The 25,942-nt window shown below is 32.7% G+C and overlaps 1 protein-coding gene across 2 annotated transcripts; it reads left to right on the top strand.

The window, feature by feature from the left end:
• The first annotated feature begins 404 nt into the window (after positions 1 to 404).
• LOC130440953 (EH domain-binding protein 1) lies at positions 405 to 25,004 on the top strand. Of its 2 annotated transcripts, XM_056774361.1 has the most exons (16): positions 408 to 563; positions 951 to 1,081; positions 6,695 to 6,902; positions 9,714 to 9,895; positions 11,724 to 11,926; positions 12,314 to 12,664; positions 14,080 to 14,212; positions 15,029 to 15,147; positions 15,211 to 15,590; positions 16,957 to 17,238; positions 18,576 to 18,671; positions 20,914 to 21,103; positions 21,159 to 21,295; positions 22,676 to 22,899; positions 23,117 to 23,305; positions 24,125 to 25,004. In XM_056774361.1, the coding sequence occupies exons 2-16, from the start codon at positions 978 to 980 to the stop codon at positions 24,201 to 24,203; spliced, it is 2,877 nt and encodes a 958-aa protein (XP_056630339.1). In that variant the 5' UTR covers positions 408 to 563; positions 951 to 977; the 3' UTR covers positions 24,204 to 25,004. The 2 variants fall into 2 exon arrangements, with proteins under 2 accessions (XP_056630338.1, XP_056630339.1); XM_056774360.1 differs by having other exon boundaries at positions 405 to 1,081.
• Positions 25,005 to 25,942: the final 938 nt, after the last annotated feature.

Here is a 25,942-nt window from a genome sequence, read left to right on the forward strand (position 1 = left end):
ATTCTGTGGAATTTCAGAATTGTAGATCATTATTAACTTCAATAACGTACAATGAATTATAGAATATTTCGTCGTAATATTTGGCTTGTAAACATCTAATTATTTGGATGGAAAACATAAATTATGTTATAGGCAACACTCACTACATTGTACAAAGCTATTCAAAATCGTATATAGTCTTGGTTGCATATCTACTAGTTGATATAATAAATATTGGATGATACCTATTTTTAGAGAAATTTTTACTTGAAAATGATTAAAAAAAATGTAGTATGGAAAATAAATGATAGTTACCTGATTAAAACTGATTAATCATAGTAAATGCATTTATTTTCACATAGTGTCCTCTTTTGTTGAGAGGTATATTCAAGGTCTATCCTTATAAAGAAATCTGTAGTTATTTTGACAATGACAATTTGAAACAATGACGGAAATGACAGTGAAAGAACTTGGGGAACTTGGCTAATTTGTTTCCGTCATAAGTTATAAATAAATTGTTATTCTGTTGATATTTACTGTAGTTGTTGTGCCAAAATGCGTAATTAAGTGATATATATCGTAAGGTACGTTATTGCATGGTAAAATCAATTCCGAAGTGGCCTGTAACCCTTGTCACTCTATTGAATGACCCTAGTGTCAAAAGAATGATGGAAGGTTAATAGTTTCTGGAGTCAAAGTTCTCCAAATAACGCATTACGCTTCGACTGATTATCGAAATTGGCTTGATACAATCAAATTTATCATAGGACATAAACATTTGCTAGCAGAATTATTTTAACATAAAGAACGACATGTTATTTATTAAGTTTGATAAGACTGATAACTCCGTCCTGTTTGTTTTGCTCAGCATGCTTGTTCCCTTTAATATTAACAGTTTGCAACCGCATGCCTAGTGTAGAGTTTCCATTATTTAGTGTACTAAGTGCTTCAAAATTATTGTCAACATGCAGTCTTGTACTGGAGTAGATGCCTCAAGTATGGGCTCTGTTTGGAAGAGACTGCAAAGGGTCAACAAAAGAGCCGCCAAGTTTCAATTTACCGTCTCCTACCATCAACTCGCAGTGGAATTTACTCCTAAATGGTAAGATTTATTCAATTAATTAAACTGTCAACTAGTATCATGTAGGGTTTTACAGAATTTAATGAAGGTGAACAACTATAAAATATATTAACATAGAGACAGCCTTCATATGAATGGAAGCAATAATAGTTAATTACATATAAACAACAACAATGCCCAGGTACTTATAGTGAACCCAAAAATTGTCATTAAACATTGTTTTATTCTTATATCTTTACACTTTTATGATGCAAAATTAATATTGATATTCTATATTATCTCTTCAATTAATCAAATGAACAGCTCTTTATATCACAATTAAAAACTTATCCAATACTCGTTAGTCTAAAAATATGAAAATATATATAAGATAAGTAACAACTGAGATTGCTATTTATTTAACTATTTAGAAGATAAAAATAATGAAAATAATCAAAATCTATTCTTTTATTTGAACTTATAAGACCTTTGTTTAATAAATATAATTCTGCAATTGGAAAAACAAGTACCGGGATTATTGTCAATTTTATTGATCTACATACTGTATATTCCTTTTCACCATTTGATTGATTTTTTTTAAAATATCCCTTCGATTTCATTACTTCCGTGAGTGTGGGAATTAAAAATATATGATTCAATGTAAATATAAGTGATACAATTTCTTTTAATACACTTTGTACCAATTCCATGAGCCTTGGCCTCATCCACCACAATTCTCCAGTCATCACAGTCCAACTCTCGGTGTCTCCACCTCCTCTTCAAACCTGGCTCCCGAAGATCTTCTTCAACATTATCCATTCATCGTTTGCGCAGTCGCCGGTTTTCGGGGTTCTGCCGAGACGCTTTGCTCCTCAGGAATACGCTCCTAGCATTTGAGTCTAACCCTCTTGACTTCTGTCGCCAGGTTGACCAGGTCACTAGTGATCCCAAATACATAGAGGCCTATTTCGAAAGTCCCCTGGGCATTACTTTGCTTTGGACTTGTTTTACAAGATTCCTCCTCCACCTGCTCAAATCTTTTCTTCCTATTTACATATTTATTGATAAAGTAATGGGTCAAGAAGATGCACAGGAGTTTCTTGATTATTTAAACACACATTCCCTCAAGTTAAAGTTGGTGCCCAGAAAATTTTAATTGAAAAATGTAACAGGAGCCTACTTCAAGTCAAATTTCTTCGCAATAACGTGATGGTGGAAATAGTTTTGATTGGTCCAGCAATTGGTCATTCTTCGCATCCCAATGATTCCAAATGATTGTTAAAAAATTCAATTTTTCGTTAAGTTATCTTCTGTTGTAACAATAAATCACAGTATACTCTTTTGTCACATGAAAATCAAACTAACATCGTCATTTACACAAAAAATATATTCTTTTAAAAAATTCTTTATCGCTATCATAATAACAGAAATTGATGATGTCGTGGGCTACAGAAGTAATGATAAAATTAATAGGTAATTTGAAAAGTAAAGATAAGAAATACAGGAATGTATGAAAAAAATGATAAATTGAATTCAACTGTAAAGGTCTGACAAAAATTAAATTAAACATCAACGTTTTCCACATCCTTATTAAAAGAAAGCTTTTGGAAATATTATATAGTTTGAGCACAATATTCCCAAATATAAATAAAAACCATTCATATAAATTAGAAATTCAGGATGTGACTAGAGGACAGATGATAATAGTTTTATAAATATACAGGAAGTAGAAGAGAAGCATACGGGGAATTATATGTGTTCATATCAATAGGAAGTTCATTTTTGTTTTGCTTTGCTGACTGTAAAAAAAAACAATGACTTGTTTGATAAATTACGTATTTTTTAGTTATATTCCAACACATTGAACTTGATATTTAACGAGTGGATCGCTAGATATATAAAAATCGCATAAATGTTTATATTTTACCACAAATAAAAATGCTTGAGCTGTGAATCATTGTAATTTTAAATAGTTAATTTACATATATAGTTGCTGGATTTTAAGGTAATATCTCAGATTACCTATATTAAGATGCATCACGACAATATTATGGCTTGTATACACTGCAACGATAAAACTGCACAGTTCATTTGCATCACGACAATGCTTTGGCCTGTATAGTACACGGCAACGACAAAACTGCACAAACGAACTGCATAATTCATTTGCGCAGTTTTATTGTTGCCGTGTATACTGGACATAATATCGTCTTGATTGGTTTTACCTTTTTTTAAAACTGAAGTTGAGGGAACGAAAACATTTAGTACCTATACGAACTTCGCAAAAAGATGTCTTAGTCCAAAAAGTATAAATCACAGTAAGTTTTTTCGTTTCACAGTGCTAATTGGGACTAATCTACAATCATAAACACCAAAGAAATAATTCACAGTTAAAGAGTAATAAACAAATTAGCTAACTTGTAGCATTCACCACATAATATACGACAATGGTCCCAGGAGTACGTTGCTCAACAAAGTAAATACAAAAATTTTGAAAAAAAAATATATATTTATCGAAAAAATCTCATTTCAGCTTCATATAATTTTCCAAGTGATGTTCAATAAACTCGAAACCCTTTTTATAATAAGAATCTTCAAAATTTTAGACCACTAAGCCATTTTTTAAAGTCTGGGAACAGAAAATCATCTGAGGGAGCTAAATCTGGCGAATAGGGTGCGTGAGGTATCAATTCAAACTGTAATTCATTAATTTTGGACATTGCAATAACGGATGTGTGAACTGGTGCATTGTCTGAAACAACACTTTCTTCTCATCCAAATTTATCCGTTTTTGCTTAATTTTTTCGCTCAAACGTTGTAATAAGTTCGCATAATACTCGCCGTTTTTATTTTCTTAAGATAGTCAATGCAAATTATCTTTAAAGGTCTCCAAATACTAAACAACGCGGCGTCTTTAAACTTCAAACATATGCTGTTTAGATGCAACTACCGTTATCACTAGGTCAGGTCAGGTACTTCTGGAACCATCCTCGTAAACAAGTAAATAAAGGACAATATTAATGTGGGGTCTGTAAGAGTCCGTTTCCACCTTTACTTGAGTATATAAAAGAGAAATTTGTTGAAAGGTATTCTTTTGAAATTTAATGAATGGATTATGGGATGGGCAAAAACTTTTGACTGGTGTAAGAGTTTTAAAGTATTATTTAATCTTGTTTTTGAACTTTGAAAAGTCTTCAAAAACTAATCTAATATATTTATACGACAATAATAATTGTAAAAATTACTAAAGTGCTTCAGTTCCCTCATTCTTATAAACAACAGTTGCCCAATTTCATGTTTTTCTTATGCTTATCTATCTATCTACAAGTACATATTATACAGGGTTTGTCCGGAAAGTAATAGGACTGAGTCGATTTAAAAAAATTTATTGCGCCAATCGTTACAATTCTTTGAAAACTTTCAAAATAGGCTCCTTCTGCGTCGATACAGCGCTGCCAGCGCGATTTCCAAGCATTGAAGGCGTCACGGAAGGCATTCTCCGGAATAGCCTTGAGAGCCGCGGTGCATGCTGCTTGGATCCCCTCTGTCGTCTCGAAATGCTTGCCTTTCATCGGCCTTTTCAGGCGAGGAAACAAAAAAAATCCGGGGGGCCACATCTGGACTGTAGGGCGGCTGCGGAAGCGTTGGAATGCCGGCCTTAGTCAGGTAGCTGTTCACAAGAAAGGCGGTGTGAGCCGGGGGGTTGTCGTGGTGCAACTTCCAGTCTGCTGCGATGTCTTGTCGGACCCGATTGACCCTTCGTTTGAATTTCTTGAGCACTTCGACACAGTTGACGGTCTGTGTTCAAAACTTTGCGCACACGAGTCACATTGTCGGTGTTTGTCGAAGTCGAAGGTCTTCCAGCACGGTTTTCATCGGCGACCTCTTCCCGGCCCTCAAGGCCTGGTGCCACCGAAACACACCACTTCTTGCTAAAGCAACATCTGGGTAAGCCTGCTTGATCATATCAAACATCTCGCAGATTTACCGAGTTTCACACAGAATTTAATCGCGTACCTCTGCCCTAACGAACGCTGCATTTTCGGCTTGCACAACTCACAGAAACACGTCGCGCGAAAATCCTGTCCTGACACTCTCCAGGTGCTCGGAGACAGCTGACCAGCCGCTCGTTTGTTAGTTAGGAACGCCCTCTACCGAATCCAGTCGGTGCGCGCACGCTCTGAAGTACAATCGCGGCGGAAGAAAATCAGTCCTATTACTTTCCGGACAAATCCTGTATACTGGTCCGATTTGTCTAATTTTGGTCTTTAATTATTTGTGGAAGTCCAGAGAAGGTTTAAAAGGTGGAATATATATGGAAATGCTCGAAATTAAATAGAAACAACAATTTTGTTTTTCCTTGATGTTTTGTTGTCACAAATTAAATTTCTGAGCGCAACCAACTAATATGTCGATCCATCCTCAATGTCGATCGATACCTCAGATACCGTCTATCTTTATGAGTGATAATCACCGCTACGTGCGCGAGAACTTTTTTTACTTCGGTGATCCTTTGTGATAGTGACATTTCAAGTTATGTGCTCTTTTTTTTGTTGATCTTTTGTGTTAGTGACACTAAGTGCGCGGGAACTTTTTTCACTTTGATTGATTTTAATTTACGATGCCGAGGAGTCACAATCATTAAAATGTGCGAAGAGCTACCGCACTAATGACCAGATAGAGACAAATCAAGAAAATAGTCGTATTAGTATGTCAGAATTGCGAAGAAACATAAAGGGAAAACACAAAGGAGATATTAAACGTTTACAATTTCCGGTACGTCTGGCCTTTGCGATGACTATAAATAAATCGCAAGGCCAGTCGTTGGAAGTTCGCAGAAACAACTTGGAGTTTCCCTGTATCGCGCATGGACAATTATACGTCGCGTATTCGCGCGTCAACAAACTCATTTTTGTTTATTTACGCATTTATTTACAAAACACAACAAAAAATATAGTTTATCAGAAAGCTTTAAATTGATTAAGAGACTATATCATAACTGTGTGTGTATCAATATCAAATTGAAAACTTAAATAGCCAGTATTTCACGAAAACTCTGTTTTAAGCAACATAATTTGTGATTAATCGAAAATAATAATAAAACTTTGCTTTTTTTTGTTATAAGTTTATTTTATACAAAAGTTTAGGTCTTTTTTTATCGATTTAGGCAGTAAGAATTCTGCCGGGTCAGCTATTTGACCATTTTGTATTAATATTTTTCATTGGTTGACATTTTTAGACTTAGCTGTATTAAAATTTACCACCATATCATTCGGTGATCAGTTGAAATAAAATTTAATTTCAAACAAATCAGATCATAATTGACATCTTCGGATCCCTTGCCTTGGAGCACGACATCTTCCAATTTCAAAAATTTCAATTGCGATCGTTTGCGACATAAAGCGACGTTCACAGATCATTTTGCGGTACCGCCTTTTACGATAATGATGACGTGCTCCAAGTTAACTTAACCTAACCTAGCGATTCGGTACAGAGCCGTTATTTCCTACCCATTTTCCAAAATTTAATAGATTTATACTAATTTGGGAATATACTTCATGCTAAATTTCTGATTCTTATGTATATACTAGAGAATTTCATCTGTTATTAACAATTTGACACATTTGCATTAATTAATGTCAATATGTAATGAAGGGAACCACACAAAATACTGGTAGTATGGTCGAGACGATCGAGAAGGGTAACTTCGGTACCTATGGAATGGGAAAGAACTCTGCAAAGCCCTTATAAAGGGTTGGTAGTATGGCCTGTTCCTGAAAATCATCAAGTAGCAGTTACATTATTTAAAGATCCTAGAACAAATGAACTTGAGGATAAAGATTGGTCTTTTATCATTGAAGATGTAAGTACTTCAAACTTTATAAATCCACATTTAGGCATTCCCAATTACTTGCTATTATTTTCTAACATAAATTTTAAAACAACTGAAACTTAAAAGATTCTTGACCAGTACAAATTAGAACTTAAAAAAAGAAGAATCAATGATTGATATATTAAGGTAAAAGCACCAATTGTTGACACTTCAACTTCAAAATGTAAAAATAAGGTATTGAGGCACTGTAGGTACTCGAAATTGGCGTCATTCTTCTGATAAGAATATAGTTATTGAGTTACAACTAGTTATAACATGCGATACAAATCATCTAGCTGATATTGAAGCCGATAACAGCTGTAGCAGATACTGCCTTGCATATTGGTGAGGTAAATCAACTTTTTAAGTGAAATATTGTGAGTAAAAATTACCATTTCACATCCTCTGCTCTATGAATAACATAAGGAAGAATGCGTAAAGCATTAATGCCCTAATTATTAGATCTCACGAAATAGTTTAGTTGATTTGGTAATATTTGGAAGTGGAACCATAAGTTGACATCGTCTGGTCCCAATCTTGACATCTGGTTCCTAAAGTTGACATCATTATTTTACTTGCATAGATAACTTTATTTCATCAAAAACATTAGTGATGAAGCTCTTCTAAATGGTCATCCACATGCTCAAAGTACACTGTCAAGTCCTTTCAAGAACTCTTTACTTTGGCCGGAGGGGAAAAACTGTCACCAACAGTCGAAACAACGGCAGCAGAAAAAGGACCAAGCGTTGTAACATCGTATAGTTTTTCACGACAGAAAAAGATGGAAGCGGAAGCTACCAAGATTGAAAAATCTGGAACGTATTAAGAAGAAAGAAGAAAGGGCCCAACAACTCCAGAAAAAAAAAGAGACGATACAAAAAAAAATAAAAGAGATGAAGCGCCAGAAACAAGAAATGAAGAAGAAAAAAGAAGGACTAAAAGTTAAGAAGTCGCGGCCGCTCAAGAAAAGTAGAGAGAGCGTAGGTTACTCATCACCATCAGATAGTTCAAGTGAATTAAAGTAGTGGCACCGAGGACGCTGCAGGTCTGAAAGGAATCGCTGCAAGAAGATGAGCCGATACCATTACGAGCAGGGAGCAGCAAACAAAGCATACCTTCAAACATTATATTCGACCAGGCAAAATAAAGTCTACAGCTCTGTGTTGCTGAGAAAACCGCCACCCTGGAAGAAATAGAACGTTGCGTCGTGACAAGGAAGAAGTTGGACTAATTAATGAAGGAGACATGGTTGTGGCTGTGTTGCCTAACAAAAAAAGTGAACCGAAATGTGTTTGCTTGGTTGTCAAAATTGATTTTGGAGATAAAGCTGAAGTAACACCACTTCTTCCCCGCAACACTTTGAGGAAGGTTTTTAAGCCTTCGAGCAAAGGGAATCGTCTCCTATCGGTCAGGGGGGATCCCTATAAATTTGTGTTCCCTATGTCTGTGTCTGTTCCTCTTTAATTTAATTTAATTAGGTAGTTATGCTAAAAATTCACTTACCTCCCTTTCTGAACCCGTCTTGAAATATATTTTAACATGTTCTGAATATATTTTGGTCATTTAGGTCTTTAGGAAAGCGAAGGGTCAATATTTAAATTGGTGTCAACGTTAGGAACTGCACAATTTATAATAATTACTTATAAGTTTTATTTTCTTGAACACTTTCGTAGAAAGCGAAAGTGAATGATGTATGTTTCTTATAGTTTCAACAATTGGTGCTTTTACATTAAAGGTTTTCATATAAAAGCTGCTTAAAAATGAACTATACAATAGGGTCCTTGCTTCGTAATTTGGTCGGTAATTTGGGTATTTAACATATTTAAAAATTAATATATCACTTCTTATTTATGAACTCAGTTTGAATTATATTATAACTTGAAATATTATAAATCGCAAATATAAATTGATGATCATTTGAGTAATAACACGTGACAGAAAACGTGTTTCTATGTGGTTGTGACGTAGAAAGTAAGTAAATACTGAAACGTGGTCGCCTTTCAAACGCCATTCTGTTATTGTGAATGGAGATAATTAGTTGTTTGGTGCGATTTGTGTTCTTGTAAGAGTTTCAAATACTATACTAATTGAAATGATGTCCGAAATAGGATTTATCGAAGCAAGATCGGACAATCTATCTTTGCTGCTTTGCAGCAGTTTTTTTACATTTTTTTTTTGCATTGAAATGGTCTTCACATTGGTTTGACGCTCGTATAATCCCTTTCCTTTCGAAGGACTTTCACGAAAACTTTATTTGGTGTTTTTATACTAGTGTTTGTACATTCTGGTACAATACATCAACGATACGTCATCTTGTATTCTTCAAAATTGAATACTCACAGCGGTGCGAGTGTTTTTTTTTTTAAAGAATCCCGACAACTCTGTTCAAACTATATTTACTTCTAACCTCACTTAAGTCTGTTTACTTACTTTCTACGTCACACTCCCTCATGTGATAACAAATGCGTTTTGGCGCGTCATTTAGGGATTTAAATTTATTTATTTTTATACGATATACTAAACTTAGTTAAGTATGTATGCAAGTACCCTATTTGCTATATAAAAATCTGATCCTTGCACGTTACATTTCACAATAAATTTGTCTGTGATGACAAAACAGCGGATACTACGTCACCATTATCTGACGACTTGATCAGTGATTATTTCTAATTGCAGAATATTCCTTACTCGTTCAGTTTAAGTCTGAGACAAATTTGAATTAATGAAAAAGTAAGCGAAGGAATTGTTAATATGCTTATAAGTTTTGTTGGTGATTATTGATGATTGTTTATTTGATTGAAGGTGCCTCTAGCGGGAAAGAGGAGACAACTTGCCGTAGCGCACGTCAACATGCGAAAATATGCAAGTATAGAATCAACGCAAACTGAACTTCAGATAAATTTCAAACCGACTACCAAAAAAATTTCCAGTGCCAAATTAGACTGTACTCTATCATGCGTGTTCCTTAGAGAAGGAAAAGCAACGTATGTTTCATCACTTTTTGTTTATTTAAATATTTTTCACTAGCATTGTATCATCTATCACCTCCAATCTCATATTATGTGGTCTAATCAAGTCGTTCATGTTTTTTTTTTTTTCATTTATAAAGTGGGAGTTGTATGCGTTTGACTTTTTATTAGTGCGATCAGCATATTTTTCAATGCACTCTTTTTATTGTCTCATGTTTTTCTCTGAGTTTATGCAGCTTCTAAAAATCCTTGTTTGTTTCCATACTTGTCATAATGACTTATGGTTGTATTCTCCCATGATTTAAATGATTCATTTTGTGAAACAGGGTTTAAATAAAACTTTCAAAGCACTCAACAAAACCCATATCGTTTCAAAAACTGCATCTCAAAACTCATATATGTAGATGTAGATGGTTTGAGGAGTCGTTTTGGTCACTCTGCACCGATACCTAGAAGATATTTTGTACAAGACTACACCTCATTATTCTATTTCCACAATGCGCCGACTCCTCCCATAGGAAGATATTTTTTGGGGGTTTTTACCTCCCATTTCTCAAGGTATTAATACTACTCCTTTTACTTAAGCCTTTTAGGGAAATGGGCGGGACATTCGTAGAGTAAAAGCTCTGTTGTTCCTATGGCATGCTCGCAGAATGTCCAGTTGCCGTCCTCTGATTTACGGTCTTAAGGTGGTATTTGACGAAGCAGAAGACCTACCACGAGTTTAATATCATTTCTGTTCATCACAGCATGCTCTGCTCTTCAGACTTTTTAGCTGATAGTTAGAAATTTTTTGGATTGTCTTAAGCCTCGAGTAAGACTTCATCTGATACTTCAGCCTTCCATTCAGTTCGTTATTGATGTGGCCACAGTAGGGCTCTGGTCCTTGGAATGTAGTGGTTGTTTCTTTTTTGCTTCCTCATTGCCTGGCATATCCTAGTGACTTATTAACCACATTAGGGTTACTTTTGTTTTTGTTATCCAGTGCTTTTAGAGTTTGTTTACACTTCCGTGCTGGTTTGGAAGTACTTTCAGGCCCTTTAAGGCCGCTTGGATATCTGAGAGAATGTGAAGGTACTTTTTAACATTCTTGGAACACATTCGTTATTACTAGCAACTCTCCATCCAGCTCCTTCGAACCGTCTATTACCGGAGATATATATTTCGAGCTAGCGGAAAATTTTTATTGATCCATGATTAGTAGGCGTTAATTACCACTTCTATTAGGATATCATCATTGTCCATTTGGCCCATTGGCTTGTAACTGCTTTCTAGTTTGTGAAGTAGCCAGTGGACGTCACTTTTTTGATTATAAGGTGAAGAAGAGGTTAGATTTAGTAGCTGGTGTGGAGCAGAATGTCCTGTAATACCCAGATAGATCAGCCTTTCAATTTTGTTCAGCTTTTTTTTAAGCTGTTTGTTCAGATTTTCCAATGTGATCATGTTTTATGACTGCTATAAGCACTAAAGCATTTTAGCATTCAGTGACTGTTGAAATTATCTTGTCTAGGTGATTGTTGCAAGTAAGTGTTCCATCCAGGATGGTTAGATCTTTTGCTTGATTGGAAAGTATTAATTTAGTTCCATTAGGTACCGTCTTTGTTCTTATAAATGTTGTTTTATTGAGAATTGCTCTTCACCTCTCCAGTTTATGTCTTCATTCCTTGCCTCTCACTACCACTACTAGATCATCCGAACTGTAAATCCAGCGCTGCTAAGTCTAGTGAGTATTTTGTCCACTACCAATGACCACAGAGGAATAACCGGACTCCTCCCTTTGTTCCATTTTCATTCCACCTTCTTCTAACAAAGTTTGTCATTACATTATATTTCAATATTGTAGGGATGAAGATATGCAGTCTATGGCTTCTTTAATGTCTGTAAATAACAACAGTGATGATATTGCTGCTTTAGAAGACATTGAAGATGAAGATTTTTCGACAAGCGATAATGCTATGAAGAATAGCATACATGAGGTTACACAACATCTTCAACTGATGACGAACAGTTTATCTGGATCAGATTTTGCAAGTACTCCAATTAGTGGTAAGTATGAAACTGTAGATATTGAGGAATTGATTTATTTATGAATATTTAACTGATTTTTTTATCTACCCTGAATTGAGCTTTCAACAACACAGTAACCCTTTTCCTGAGTTATTGAAAATAATGTATCCTTATGTGGCTGCTTACTTCGGATAACACTTGTTGTAGAATAAGTTCTAGTACAGTAAGCTTCTTGTTCTTTTCTTCTGTTTTTTATTGAAATAATTTTCATTTATTTCCCTCGCCGATTCAAATAGTTTTTCGCTCTAAATTTTACTGAACAAATCCGCAGAAGAATCAAAATATTGATATTCAATAATTTTCTTGAAAACCAATAGTAAAATAACTTTTCGCTTGAACTTGAATATTTGTTTTGTTTGATTTTAGTTGCAAGTATTGTCTTAGACGACAAAACACCTACGGCCGAAACATTTTCACCTTCTAACGAAACAGGTAAACCAGCTCGACCACTTTCAGTACCACCCCCGAAAGAAAGCGATTTCGTTGTGAATGAAAAAGATATATACTCGGAACAGTGTACAGAAACTTTGGATAATTTGGAATTGATTGCCGAAGAAGGAGACTCGAGTGATCCTGTTCTAAAATCGACAGTGGAAAATGAGAAACCTAAAATAGTAGACGTTGACATGAAGAAGAACGTTAATTTGCATTTGCAATTGTTAGAATTGAAAGAACAAATCGAAACGCCTAAAAATCAACAAAAACTTAGTACCCCAGGTAATACATTCATTTTTCGTTAAGATGAATTGTAAGTATTTGTTAACTTTACATTTTTCAGTATCTTTTAACAAATATTTTTAACCCAATCTCAGTATATCCTCTTTTTAAAGAATTGTTTATATAGGACAGACATCCAATATCCAGGAAAATAGAATAAAAAGTCAACAATGCAAAAAAAATTACAAATCAAGAAATAGCAAACACATTTGATTATAAAAATTTGGAAATTCTCGAAACAGTATCAAATATAAAGGAACAAGGATCTTTCAAAATACAACAAGGATTAAGACAAGGCGACCCCCTATCAACGGTACTATTTAATCTAGCTTTGGAATGCATAATAAGAAGTAATATCAACAGAATGAGCATGATATTTAACAAAAGTTATCAATGCTTAGTTTATGCTGATGATGTGACGTTGAAGAAGTAGAAGAAAGCTTGAAGAAACCACAAAACAACTAATAACACCAGCAGAACAAGAGACAGGCCTACACTTCAATAATTACAAAACGAAGTTTACTGAAATAAAGAATAAATGTGGAAGCAAAAAAGAAAACAATTTCGAGGTACATAAACATGATGGGACGTTAATAGAATTTGAGGAAGTAAAAAAATTCAATGTATTTGGGTGTACTACTAGGTAATAAATGCCAAGAAGAAAAGAGAATCGAATGAAGAATTACCAAAAATAACAGTATTAGAAGAATATTAATATCTAAAGAGGTATTCAGATCTACGAAAGAAATTATAAGACAATTTTGAGACCACCCTGGTATACGCATGTGAAACTGCACAGAAATTGGAAATCTGGGAGAGAAAAGAATTTTTGGAGGAAAGCAGACAAAATTAGGACGGGAGAGAAGATCAAACCATGAAATTTACACACTTTTTAATGAGGCACCAATTATATTATAAAGACAAAAAGGTTGCAATGGCTACATCCAGAACTATATATTAAAAACAAAACTGGGACTAATATATGGAAATCAGGTATGGTTGCAGCCCCCAACTGAATTCCCAGTATTCCCAGTTGTTGGAGTCGAGTTAAAACTGCGGGAAAAAAATAAAATATGGAAGGAAACGGGAACACAGATGGAAATTACTGAAGAAGGAATGAGTAGATAGAACAGATTTGCATCTTTTATTGTATCTATTGATCCCAAATACATCAAATTCTAGCCTATAAAAATGGTAATTAGGAAACAAAGAGCAGATGAAAAATTGCAATATGTAATATACAAATTTGAAAAAACAAAAATTGATACTGCCAGAATATTTGTAATGCGAGCTTTTTCAAAAAAGCAACAGTGACTTCTATGAACTATCCTAATGTATATTTAAAATATAATAATTTCAAAATGTACTGTAGCTTTTGTCGTTCTAATTTAAAAAAATTATTAATCGATCCATAGGTCAAGATTTATTGGAATGGTGTAAGGAAATGACAAAAAATTACACAGGTGTTAAAGTGACAAATTTGACTACGAGTTGGAGAAACGGAATGGCATTTTGTGCTTTGATACATCACTTTGAACCAGATTTAATGTAAGTATTTCCAGTGACGGATTCAGGCTTCTGCCCTAGGCCCCGTTCGATGCACCGCCTTTTTTCATAAAATGTTTAGATATAGTAAAGAAATTGTCAAGTTCTTGTAAAGTAGAGAAGGAGTCGATTGCTTCTGTTATATGGATTCAACTACACAAGATCATAACTAAATTCAATGAATTGGCGGCACAACGAACATAAAGGATTAATTGTTTTGATTCTTGTCTGCATATATTGCTCACCTTATTATACAATTCACCACGACAGTTCATTATATATATATCAAAATCATTATGTTCTAGATATTCCCACAAAAAATTTGAGAAGTTAGGTTAGGTTAGGAAAGCATCTTAAATTTGGGAAATTTGGTAATTTCGAAACGCTTTATCCAATAACTTTACTCGATAAAGACTATAATTGATTTATCGAAAAATGAACATCTTACTCACAAATTAAGAATTATAATACACTGAAAAAACTGTTAACTTCATTCAAGTAAAAAATCCTGAAAACATAAAAACTATTTTCTAAAAGAAAAAATTTACACCAACCAAAAAACGTTTCTTGGTGCAAATTTTCTTCAAGGTAACTGATTTTTCAGTTTATATTGTTATATATGATATATTGTATATAAATGATTATCTTCACTTATTCCGTCTCTAAAATTCTGGTATTATAAAAATTTTACAGTCCTTCAAATTATTAATCACTGAGCACTTCACAATTATTCCGATTGTTATTTTCTCATTTAGCAACAGTTTAATAAATTTGAATCGAAAAATTTATTCGGTTTTAAATATTTTTTAATACTTCCAGTGATTTTGATTCATTATCACCACATGATGTTAAAGGAAATTGTAAGACAGCGTTTGACGCCGGAGATAAACTCGGAATACCAAGAGTGATTGAACCCACAGATATGCATATGTTGGCGGGTAGGCGTATATCTTTTGATTGCAATTTATAGTTTTATCAAAATTTTTTTTTATTTATTTCAGTTCCTGATAAACTGGCTGTTATGACATACCTCCATCAACTTCGTGCTCACTTTACGGGACATCAATTGGAAGTGCAACAAATCGGCAAAACAGCAGAAGAATCCAATTACGTTATAGGAAAGTTCAATACTGACAAAGATACAGATATCACTAAGCAAGTTTTTGGTCAAGAAATAATGAATCTTCGAAAATCTAAACAATTTAAAAAACAGGATAATAATAAAGAAGTGGAAATGAATCTTGCCAATAAGATAGATCAAAAAGGGGATGCTTCAAAATTGAGATTACCGTTAAAAATGACTACTGAGCCGGAACCTGTTAAAGATAATAAACAAAAATCTCCTACTATCGTCAAGGATGTTAAAAATATTATTAATAAGGTACTGCTACCTTTGTTCTAGGGTTGGTATCCAGATTTCAGAGATTGCTACATCTTCCTGATGGGATCAAAGTTGTTATTTACTTCTTTCACTTTTATTTAGGTCGTTTGTCTTAGTTTCCCAAAAAAACATGAAAAAAAATCGATTTATGCTAGTCCTGTATCTTTTATTTTAACCTTTTCACTGCTTCATGAGGTGGAGCCGATTGTGCCTTTCCCACATAAACTGAGTATTTCTACATCTGTTAGGCTTAGATTTATATTCAAACAACCATTGTTTCTACTATAATTCACATTTATTGTAAATAATTTCATTTAGCGTTAATTTAATTGAAAAATATTTTGAATCAAATTACGAAAGTTTGAAAATTTTAAGAAAGAAAATGTAATATAACCAATTGCGACTTTTAGTGAGGATTTCTATAATTATTAAAGGGCCGACCAAAGAAAATTTAGCGGGTAGCAGCAGTTCTACTTTGAAAATCTTGTGCTCAACTTTAGACATGGTCCGCATCACGGAACATTCGTTCGTAGCATGCTGGTAAAGCCTTACTGGATCGACTATAGGAGGGCCTCGCAGTGAAAAGGTTAAAGAACAAACACTTTTCAGCTTATTTCAAACTAACTAAAGAAGAAATTCAATTCGTTCCATTTTGAATTAGTAGAAATTGCTTTATTTTATATTTGCATATTTATGAACTATTTTGTAATCCCTAGAAATCTACTAGCATTCAATTACTATCTGTGAATAATTTGCTAGCGCGCTGGTGTCCCGTATCAGACCGATATTAATAATGATAGAACCTTTGGCGATAGAACCTAATGTCGTTAAAGACGGTAATGAAGAGGAAGGAAGTTGAAATTCTGCAGCAGAGAGACGATGAAGAAGAGAATTGAAATTAGATATTTTTATTAATTTTGACAATAATAAATCCATTAAATAACTCGTTTGATAAAAACATTAATAAAAAATTTATTTCTTCTATTAAATAAATTGACGATGAATTCAATCTAAAAGTTAATGAAAACCTTAATATAACGAGTTTTTGATCGCGACTACCAGTTAACCTCAGATAATTCTCTGACCGCTCGCTCTAAGCCATCTATCTTAGAAAGAGTTCAAGGTATAACAAAATGTTAAATACAAAAGTTGTAGAGAATTAAATTCTCTACAATATTGATAAAGATTACAAATAGCGTACAACCCATAAAAAGCGAGATATTTACAAAAAATGTGAAAAAAAGTCTATTTTTGTTACTTTTGACCCCTGGCTTTAAAACTTGCGACCATCCAATTATATGTGAATTTTGAAAATATTTTTAGGATGCCATAATAGTTTAAATATTCATTTTGTGTTTTATCAAAGGTGATTCCATCTCCTGTTAAAGATAAACAGGAGATGAAGAAAGAAGAAAAGAAACAAGAAGAGAAAAAGGAAGAATCGAAGAAACCCATACTAATGACGAGAAGGGAATTAACTGATCCCTTCGGTTCTGACGACGAAGATACCTCCCCGGTGCAAAACTGTGTTACAGATAGTAAAATTGTAGAAGCAAATGGTGATATTAACAATAAATTAGATGTAGGTGATAACAGAGATAGCGATAAAAAGGACGATCTGTTTACAGATTTGCCAAAACCAAATCCAGTAAGTGACTACTTTTTTGTTACTTTTATGCTACAGTACATGCTTATTAATTATTTATTGTCAATATCAAGTTCATTTTCAATTTTGTATGCTAATTTTTTATTACTTCCATTTATTTTGGTTCGTGGCTGCTTCACGTCATTTCTTCTTAGATCTTCTCTACATGCTTCTGTCCATTTTTTCCGTGGACGCTTTCTTTTCAGTTTCGCTCCATGTCTCCTTAATAAGGATCTTTCCACCCAACTATCTTCGTTCTTTCTGTCTATCTGCTCCATCCAACGTAGTCTTTTCGTTCTGAGCAGATATCCCATCACTGCGTTCGTTTTTCTCTTCCACTAGTTTCGTTCCTGCTCTACTCCGAAAATTCTTAGTAACTTTCCCTCCAATATGTTTATTTTGTTTTCTTCTTTTTTATTCATGATCGAACACTTGCTGCCATACGGCACTGTTGGTTGTATAATTGTCTTGTAAATGCTCAATTTGACGGCTCTTGAAATATCTTTTGATTTAAATAGTCCTCCTAGGGCTCAAAACGTTTTGTTTTTTGTGAATATTTTGTTGCTTTTCCTGGCTTTGCCTCCTTCTTTTGTCACTGTCATTCTCAAGTATTTGAACTCCTGGACTTTATCGAATTTATACTCCCAGTTTTGTTTCGTCACTTTTAATTGGTTTTTAAATTCGTTCAATTTATGTACTGGAAGTAGTTCTACAGTCCTTGGAGTAAATGCATTTAATTCATTCGATTTATGTACTGGAAGTAGTGCTACAGTACTTGGAGTAAATTCGTTTAATTCATTCAATTTATGTACTGGATGTAGTGCTACAGTACTTGGAGTAATGCATTTAATTCATTCAATTTATGTACTGGATGTAGTGCTACAGTACTTGGAGTAAATGCATTTAATTCATTCGATTTATGTACTGGATGTAGTGCTACAGTACTTGGAGTACATTTATTTACTTTGCGTAATTAAAATACTTAAAAAAATAGTTACTTTGTATTGGGTACTTGAATTGTTAGTTTCAAGTAAAGTTACTTATTGCTCCAAATAATTTTTTTAAAAGTACTTGTACTCATTACTTGGGGAAAATAATTTATAAGGCTATTTGCACTGGTTACTGGGAGTATTTTTTTTGGTACTTATGACAACAACTCTGTTTTAAATCAATAAAAAATCTACCGAATTATTACCAGATTTTTATAATTGAAAATTTAATATATGCGTACGTCAAAGATCTAAAAGGGCATACACTTGAAAAGTTGATATGATTTTAAAATTTATATATTTGGTGTAAAGGTTTGGCTTGCAATTAAAAATATTTTGACGCGTCTACAGCAAATACTCATGAGGCATTCAGAACAAAGAGAAAGGGCTCGGATTTTGCTTGAGAAAGTGAATAAAGAAGGATCAAATCCAACTTCACCTTCAAGGGTATGTATATAAAATAAAAAACTATCAACAAAGGAATTACTATTTTCGGTATTGGATAGTTGTGTGATTTTGTAGAATTTTTTTTAGAAATGACATGAAATTATTTTTACTTTTGTACTAATAGACCAGGGGAGAAACTTTTAGAAATTATAAAAAGTGGAAAAAAAGTATAGTGGGATTAAACACATTGGAAAAGGAGGAGAATATAATAAAAATGAAAGGAAAAATAATTTAGTGGGGATCTGAGGGAGGAAAGAGGTAGGGGTGAGTTTTTAAGGGTAAAAAGTCCAATGGAAAATAGTTAAATAGTCAAGTTGTAGGTAATAAGAAGATTTACAACTTTTGTATCCACACTTTTTTCACATAACCTCAAAAATCTTGTGAAAAATTGTAGAGACCAAGCTTTGGTTTTTTATTTTTTATATTTAACAAAAAAACACTTTTTTTTTCATTAAATTTGATGAAAACTTACTTTTTCATATCCCAAATACATTGTAATTTATTCGATCTGAAATATATATTTTTTAACCTTATTTTGACTTAATATCAAAAAAGCTACCTAATTTTCAATAAAAAATTCTTCCGTCAAAATATCAACTTTTTTAAAAAGTCGATGAATTTTTATTCCTTGAAATCTACTTTCTGATGCTATAAATAAAATATCACCATCGCCACGGTAAATTTTCTCAAAAAGGCAAAAATTTCATTCGATCGATGATTTGAAATATTTATTTTTTCATTGTGTTTTTTGTGCGTTGAAAAAAGTGTAAAAAGAATATTACCATCACCATGGTAAATTTTCTCACGAAAAGCAAAAAAATCACATCCAAAATTTTTTCAAATAATTTGTAAAATTTTCAGATATTTATTAAAATTTTACACTCTAGTTATTTATGTTTATCGGTGTAACTCACATTTTTCATATTATTGAAGTATTAAATTTTAATAAACAATCAAAAATTGTACAAATGACTTTTTTTCGTTTTTTCTTGCCTTTGCTGAGAAAATTTACTATGGCGTTGGTTACACCATCAAACAATAGAGATTTCAAGGAACAAAAAACTCAACGACTTTTTAATAAAATCTAATATTTCGATGGGAGAATTTGCGATTGGAAATACAGTAGAACATAAAAACATAGAACATAAAAAGGTAAGTTTCCATCAAATTTCGTGACAACAAATGTTTTTTCTAAAAAGATAAAAATAAAAAAACGAAAAACTTCTTTTTTGAAATTTTTATATAAATTTTGAGGTTATATGAAAAAAGTGTAGATACAAAAGTTGTAGATCTCTTTATTATCTACAACTTTACTATATAAATATATTCCAGAAAACGAAATAAACCGTTTATTACCCTTAAAAAAATCACCCCCCTTTCCTTTGTTATTATATTATCCTCCTTTCCGAATGGGTTTCATGGTTTATGTTTCAAAAATTGTCGACTCTGAACTACAATTATTTTTTCAGTTGTTGTAATAAAATATTCGAAAATAGTAATTCTTCAAATTTTTTTGATAATCGGTTCCATTTTAAATAAATGTAATGTCTAAAAAATAAAACACGATAAATAAATTTATAGCTGAGCTTTTAAATATTCCCAGTTCCATGGAGAATCGTTCAGTCTCATTATTTCCTGTGCGAAAAATATGCGTGGAGTAGATGTAAAAAAATGCAATATGGGTAATTAGTCCTTGGTACTATTCTTTACACTTCTTTCCATCAATCTAGGCTTTTAAAAGACTAAAAAAAAGGAATTTGGCATAGTGTTAAATAGCAATTAATATACATTTTCTGGTCTGTCAAACTATTTATCTGTCCTATGAATACAGTTCACTATAGCGCAGTACACCATCTTTCAGTAGTTCTTTAAAAGAATTGTAAGACAAATATATGGTGCTATGGTGACCGCTAGATGGCGCTCGTGTCACAAGGACAAAAGAATGTAACCCGTGAACCCCAAGAATAAATCGATGGAGTGAACATTTGAAGTTTTAAAGAGTTTTAAATCTGAGCTGATTTTACTTTTCCTTATTGTATTAGAGCATAGATGATTTACAAATTATTTTTATTGATCTGAAGGCATTTGTTGGTTCCTTTTTTAATTTATGTGTCAGATACCATTACAGAAATTAAAATTGGAAATTATTAATAATATTTTATTGTTTTGTTACTATTTTAAACTAGATCATAAAACATTTTAGTTAGATGTGTATATAACTAAACTTGAATCTATCCTTTAGTCTGAAGAAGATAGGCAAGCAATCCTTCGCGAAAGGGCGAAGAAACTCATTGCCGAAGCAAGAAGAGGATCTGGTTCCACTATGGAAATAATCAAAATTAGTCCAGATTCTTTAAGAACGTACGTAGAAACCGATGAAAAATTAAAAAAATTGGATAACGATATCCAAATAGAACGACAGAATAGTACAGGTAAATTAATTTGAAACGATAATGTTGTTGTTAATTAAATTCTCATGTGTTGCAGGTTCTGAAAAGAACGGTAATATATACTCAAGTAATGTAAATAATTTAGAGGATTCCTCTGTGAAATCTAGTCCAATCGAAAACGGCAAAGAGAGAATTACTCCTGATAGGTTACCAGATGCATTAGGTTTGAAAGAGGTACGTCTTGAATTATCACTTAATATGATAGAATCCTAAGAATTATATCGGTCACAACTTCAATACAAGGAAAGGATGTTTTAATCGATTGACTAAATAATTGAAGCAGGATGATGGAGTTTCTCCTAACGAATTAGGATTTGTCATAATCATAAATGAAATTGGGTCGGATGGTGATGGGACTGGTCATAAGTGTGAATGAATTTGCGATAAATGGAGTGGAAGAAACTGTTTTGGCATCAAAAAAATGACAGAGAAGAGCTCTCCTCCACTTCCATCGTGAATTGTATACAGGGATGTACGCCATAGAGATTTCGTGGAATTCTAACCCCTCTCTCTTGGTAATTGGTTCAAAGTGGAAGCGGAATCGTTGACAGATCTATAATAATCAAGCAAAACGTAGGCTAGGCTATTAATGAATAACAGTTGTTATATTATCATTTATACAACTAATTTCTGTAATAGGAAGCTGTAGTTTTAAATATTAATTTTTTCACGGAAGAACAAACAGTTATAATTTGGGTGTTAGGTGAAAATATGTAGAACTCCCGAAATATAAAATACATCAATACAAGATTTTTTAGCAACATTCCATGAAAATAGAGCTTGAGGACAGGTATAATTCAATATTTAAAAATAATCAGTTTTACTTCACAAGCCACCTGGACATTAAAAGAAAATATGGATATTAGGGTGGTATCGTTAGAATCAGGTATTACTTTGACGATCGCAGAAACGGCGATGGAAATCCTAACGTATTTCAAAATGATATCCACAACCTCTTCTACCATAAATGTAGATACGATATTTCTTCCCCTTTTGGTTCTGTTATTTGCTTTCTGTTGAATCTATCTCCAAGTGGTGTATGGTTATGTTGAAGAATAACGCTGTACGTTTTATGCCCCACAATCAGGAATATAAGATGGAAAATAACGACATCTTCTAGATCACTGACAATATAATTATTAGGTCAAAAAAAATTATTTGCAGTTGCAGAGGATAGATATTGTAGGGTCCTCTTCGATTTCACAGGATCAACAGCAGTTGAATTGTTCCAAGCTTGGCAAGGTGATCGGTAATTTTATTGCCCTTGAGTCCTTTATGTCCAGGGAAAAAACCATTTTATATACATCAAAAAGATAAATGATTGGCATAGAACAAGAGGGAATAAGAAAAAAAAGAAGGCCAAAGAAAATTTGGTACGCGGAGGGGATTGAAGATTTATGATAGAAAGGAATTTAGGACTGGAAAACGAAAACGTAAAATAGGAAAAAGTAGAAGGGTCTAAAAGGCTTGCATGAAGCACCTATATACATCATTTATTTATTTGAAACTTGTGAGCTATCGATTTAATAATTTTTATTGAATTTATTTTTATAGATGGGTATAGATGTACATTCGTGGATAGATAAAGAAATGGAAGACCTTGAAAGAGAACAAAGAGCTATAGATGAACAAGCTGCCATTTTGGAAAAACAACTCCGAGACGTAATGGAATCGAGGGAAAATAACGTCGAAGAGGAAGAAGCGCTCATGGCAAAATGGTTTATGTTTGTCAATAAAAAGAACGCTTTGCTAAGGCGGCAGATGCAACTTAATATTTTGTAAGTGGGATTTTTCACCTCTACATTTACATACAAAAAACATTTTTTTTATTGTATTTTCTCCATATCATCAGGCTTGTTAATTCGAAATTTTTGTTAGAAACATAAAAGTTTTGAGTGTCCAAAAACATTTTAAATGAAAAAATGGAATTTTCAGTCCTTATTCTTTATTTATGCTTGGTTCTGAAGCTTCTCTTAATTGTTTGACTCGTTTTAGAGAAAAAGAAGCCGATCTTGAAACGCGGTATAAGATGTTAAATGAAGAACTACAAAAAATTGCGTCGATTGAAGATTGGAGGAAAACTGAAGAGCAACGTAACAGAGAACAAGTTTTACTTGACGAATTAGTTCAAATAGTTAACAAGAGGGATGAACTAGTGCATCATTTAGATAGTCAAGAAAAAGCGTAAGTATTTTAATTCAAGACAAAATGGAAAATTTGGTCTGATTTTTGTCAATTTATTCACCCTGTTAAATATTTTTTTCTACTTCTGTCAGTTTCGTCACCTATTCCTAATTTATAATGTCAACTAAAAAAATGAGAAACGAGTTTCGACACGATAAAAATCTGCGTTTATATGTATATCCCGATCATTTAATATTAACGAATCAACTGTACCATCGACAAAATAATCCCAAAGTAAAATAAGGTCGTTTATAGCGTCAACTTTACTGTCAGCGAAAATTGTTCGTGATCCAGCATTAGAAAAAATGAAAGTTAGGGATCCTCAACCAAAAAAGGATGTTTCAATAGTCCGGGGGAAAGACAAAGCTACGTTTATTTTAAAGCACCTGATGGTAGGTGTAGTCGAGGATTTCAACCATCGGAAGCTTGTTTCAATAGATTTAAGTTGTGACAGTTATTGCATAACATTAAAATCGTTGGAGAAGCAGATACTACTGCAGCAGAAAGATATCCAGAAGAATTTGCAAACCTAGTAGCTGATGGAGTATACAAAACTGATCAAGTTGAATACTCTGGATTTAAAAAATCAAAACAAAGACGATCTACTAGGGTTTCGGAGTGCGAATAAGAAAGCGTTGGTTAAAGCCGCTATTTTTTATGACTGTTTCTGTTGTTCTGCTCCCCAATCCAGTCCAATTTCTAATGTTTCGTAGCTACGATAACTTTTTAAGACATATCTATCTTCTACCCTCAATGTCTCACCAAATAATTGATCTTTCTTGTTTTTTTTATATTAATTTTTGATTATTAATTTTTCAGAATTGAGGATGACGAGATAATCGAAAAGGATCTATCCCACATCGAGTTACCAGCAAAACAAAACTGTGTGATATCCTAATTTACTTTTGTATACTAATTAATTTCAGGGAAAGCATAAAGAATAGGAAGATGTTTGGTATGATTTAAATTTTTTGTTTATACGAAAAGAAATCATTGGTGCTTCATGTGATATAATATTAATTAACTTTCTTTTTAAATATTTTTGTGGGATGGTTTTCGAATGAGTCTAATAAATAAAATTAATACACAATTTATATCTAAATCTTTTCAAACTAGGATTATTTCGAGAAACAATTGCAGTTTTTTCTTTTTTTAAATTGTACCAGACATTGAATATAGCTGATGGCATGAAACTCTCCGTTATGATAGTTCTGTTATATGTAATCTGAAAAGGATATTGTCCGGTTTTTAGCAGGATTTAGCAGAGTGTCTTAAAACACATATTTTTGTAGACAAACTAATAAGGAACTACTGATATTTTCAAGACATGCCTTAATAATTATTTTATGGTTAGTGTTACATGCTCATTATGGTTTTTTTATGGCGTTATTTTTTCTTAAATATATCGAAATTATTGTTGGAAATGATGAAAAAAAATCTTGTGAAAGCCATAGCTCTTAATATTAATATTAAGATATCCCGCGTGATAAATTTCAATTTCCCCTTTGGTTTACATGGAAAAACTTGATTTTTTGAGTTTAAAATTTTATTTAATAATTCTTCAATGGTTCATAAAAAAAAATGGACAAAATCATTCTTTTATATATATAATTGAACGCTCTACAAAAAAAGTTCTCTTATAATTTTTCGGTAAAGTGACATGTTTCGAAGTTATTCAATAAAATATCATCTATAAAAATTCGCAATTTTTTAAAACGATCAATAAATCTTTTTTTGATTTCTAATACCATTGTATCTTAATTTTCCAAAAAATTAAAATTTATATATAGAAAAAATTCCCCTTCAGTCCAGATTAAATTTCAAAATTTGTATGCAAACTAATCACAGTCACAAATCATTTGTAGCCCATTTTTTTTTTTCGGTTTAAGGAGGTCGAAGAACAGAGCTGATTTTTTCTTCTTTGGCTTAATTTCAAAGACAAAAGAAGAAGAAGGCTTGCAGCATTTTGGAGTCACCACCGTGCCCATTTTAAAAAGTTTAGATGCCAATTCTGCCCTCCTAAGAAAGAAGGCAGTATCCCCTTGTTATTTTTGAGATAAAGCAGATTTTAATAAACAAAGCTGGGCCACCATAAAAATATTTATCGATTCTGGAATTTTTTAACTGTGTTGTAGTTCTTTTGCTTATCATTGAATGAGTTTATATTATTATAAAATATTTAATTAAAATCTAGCATACAGTGACATGATATAGAAAATGAGCCTTGAGCTATTCCCTATCTTTCATGAAAATTTCAAGTAAATACAGGCGAGTCAAAATGCTTCTTTTCCTGGATTAAGTATGAAATTTTATTATTTAAAGTGCATCTAAAAAATTTTTTTCAAATTTTAATTTCTTACTTTTTACAATAATGCAAATCAGTTTGATGGACCTTCTGGGGAATTTTGTGCTCTTCGAACTCGCTCTAGAGTTTTTTGTGTAACTCCAACTAATTCACAAATAGGAGAAATAACTTTTTTTCAAAAACTGCTCCAATTGGTGAAGGTCCATCAAACTAAATTGTATTATTGTAAAAAGTAAGTATTAAGAATTTGAAAAAAACTTTTTTTTGAAAGTACTTAAAGTTGATATTAAGAGCTCAAACTTTGTTAGAATTTTTTTTCTATATGTAGATTA

Source organism: Diorhabda sublineata, chromosome 3 (assembly GCF_026230105.1).
Source record: "Diorhabda sublineata isolate icDioSubl1.1 chromosome 3, icDioSubl1.1, whole genome shotgun sequence".
NCBI classification, from domain to species: Eukaryota; Metazoa; Arthropoda; class Insecta; order Coleoptera; family Chrysomelidae; genus Diorhabda; species Diorhabda sublineata.

What these genes read in the sequence shown, in the direction of transcription:
- LOC130440953 (XM_056774360.1), top strand. Translation starts at nt 945, where the DNA reads ATGCAGTCTTGTACTGGAGTAGATGCCTCAAGTATGGGCTCTGTTTGG. An exon ending in AGATATGCATATGTTGGCGG is followed by an intron (nt 15,148 to 15,210) that starts GTAGGCGTATAT and finishes TATTTATTTCAG; the next exon opens with TTCCTGATAAACTGGCTGTT. An exon ending in TTAGATAGTCAAGAAAAAGC is followed by an intron (nt 23,306 to 24,124) that starts GTAAGTATTTTA and finishes TTAATTTTTCAG; the next exon opens with AATTGAGGATGACGAGATAA.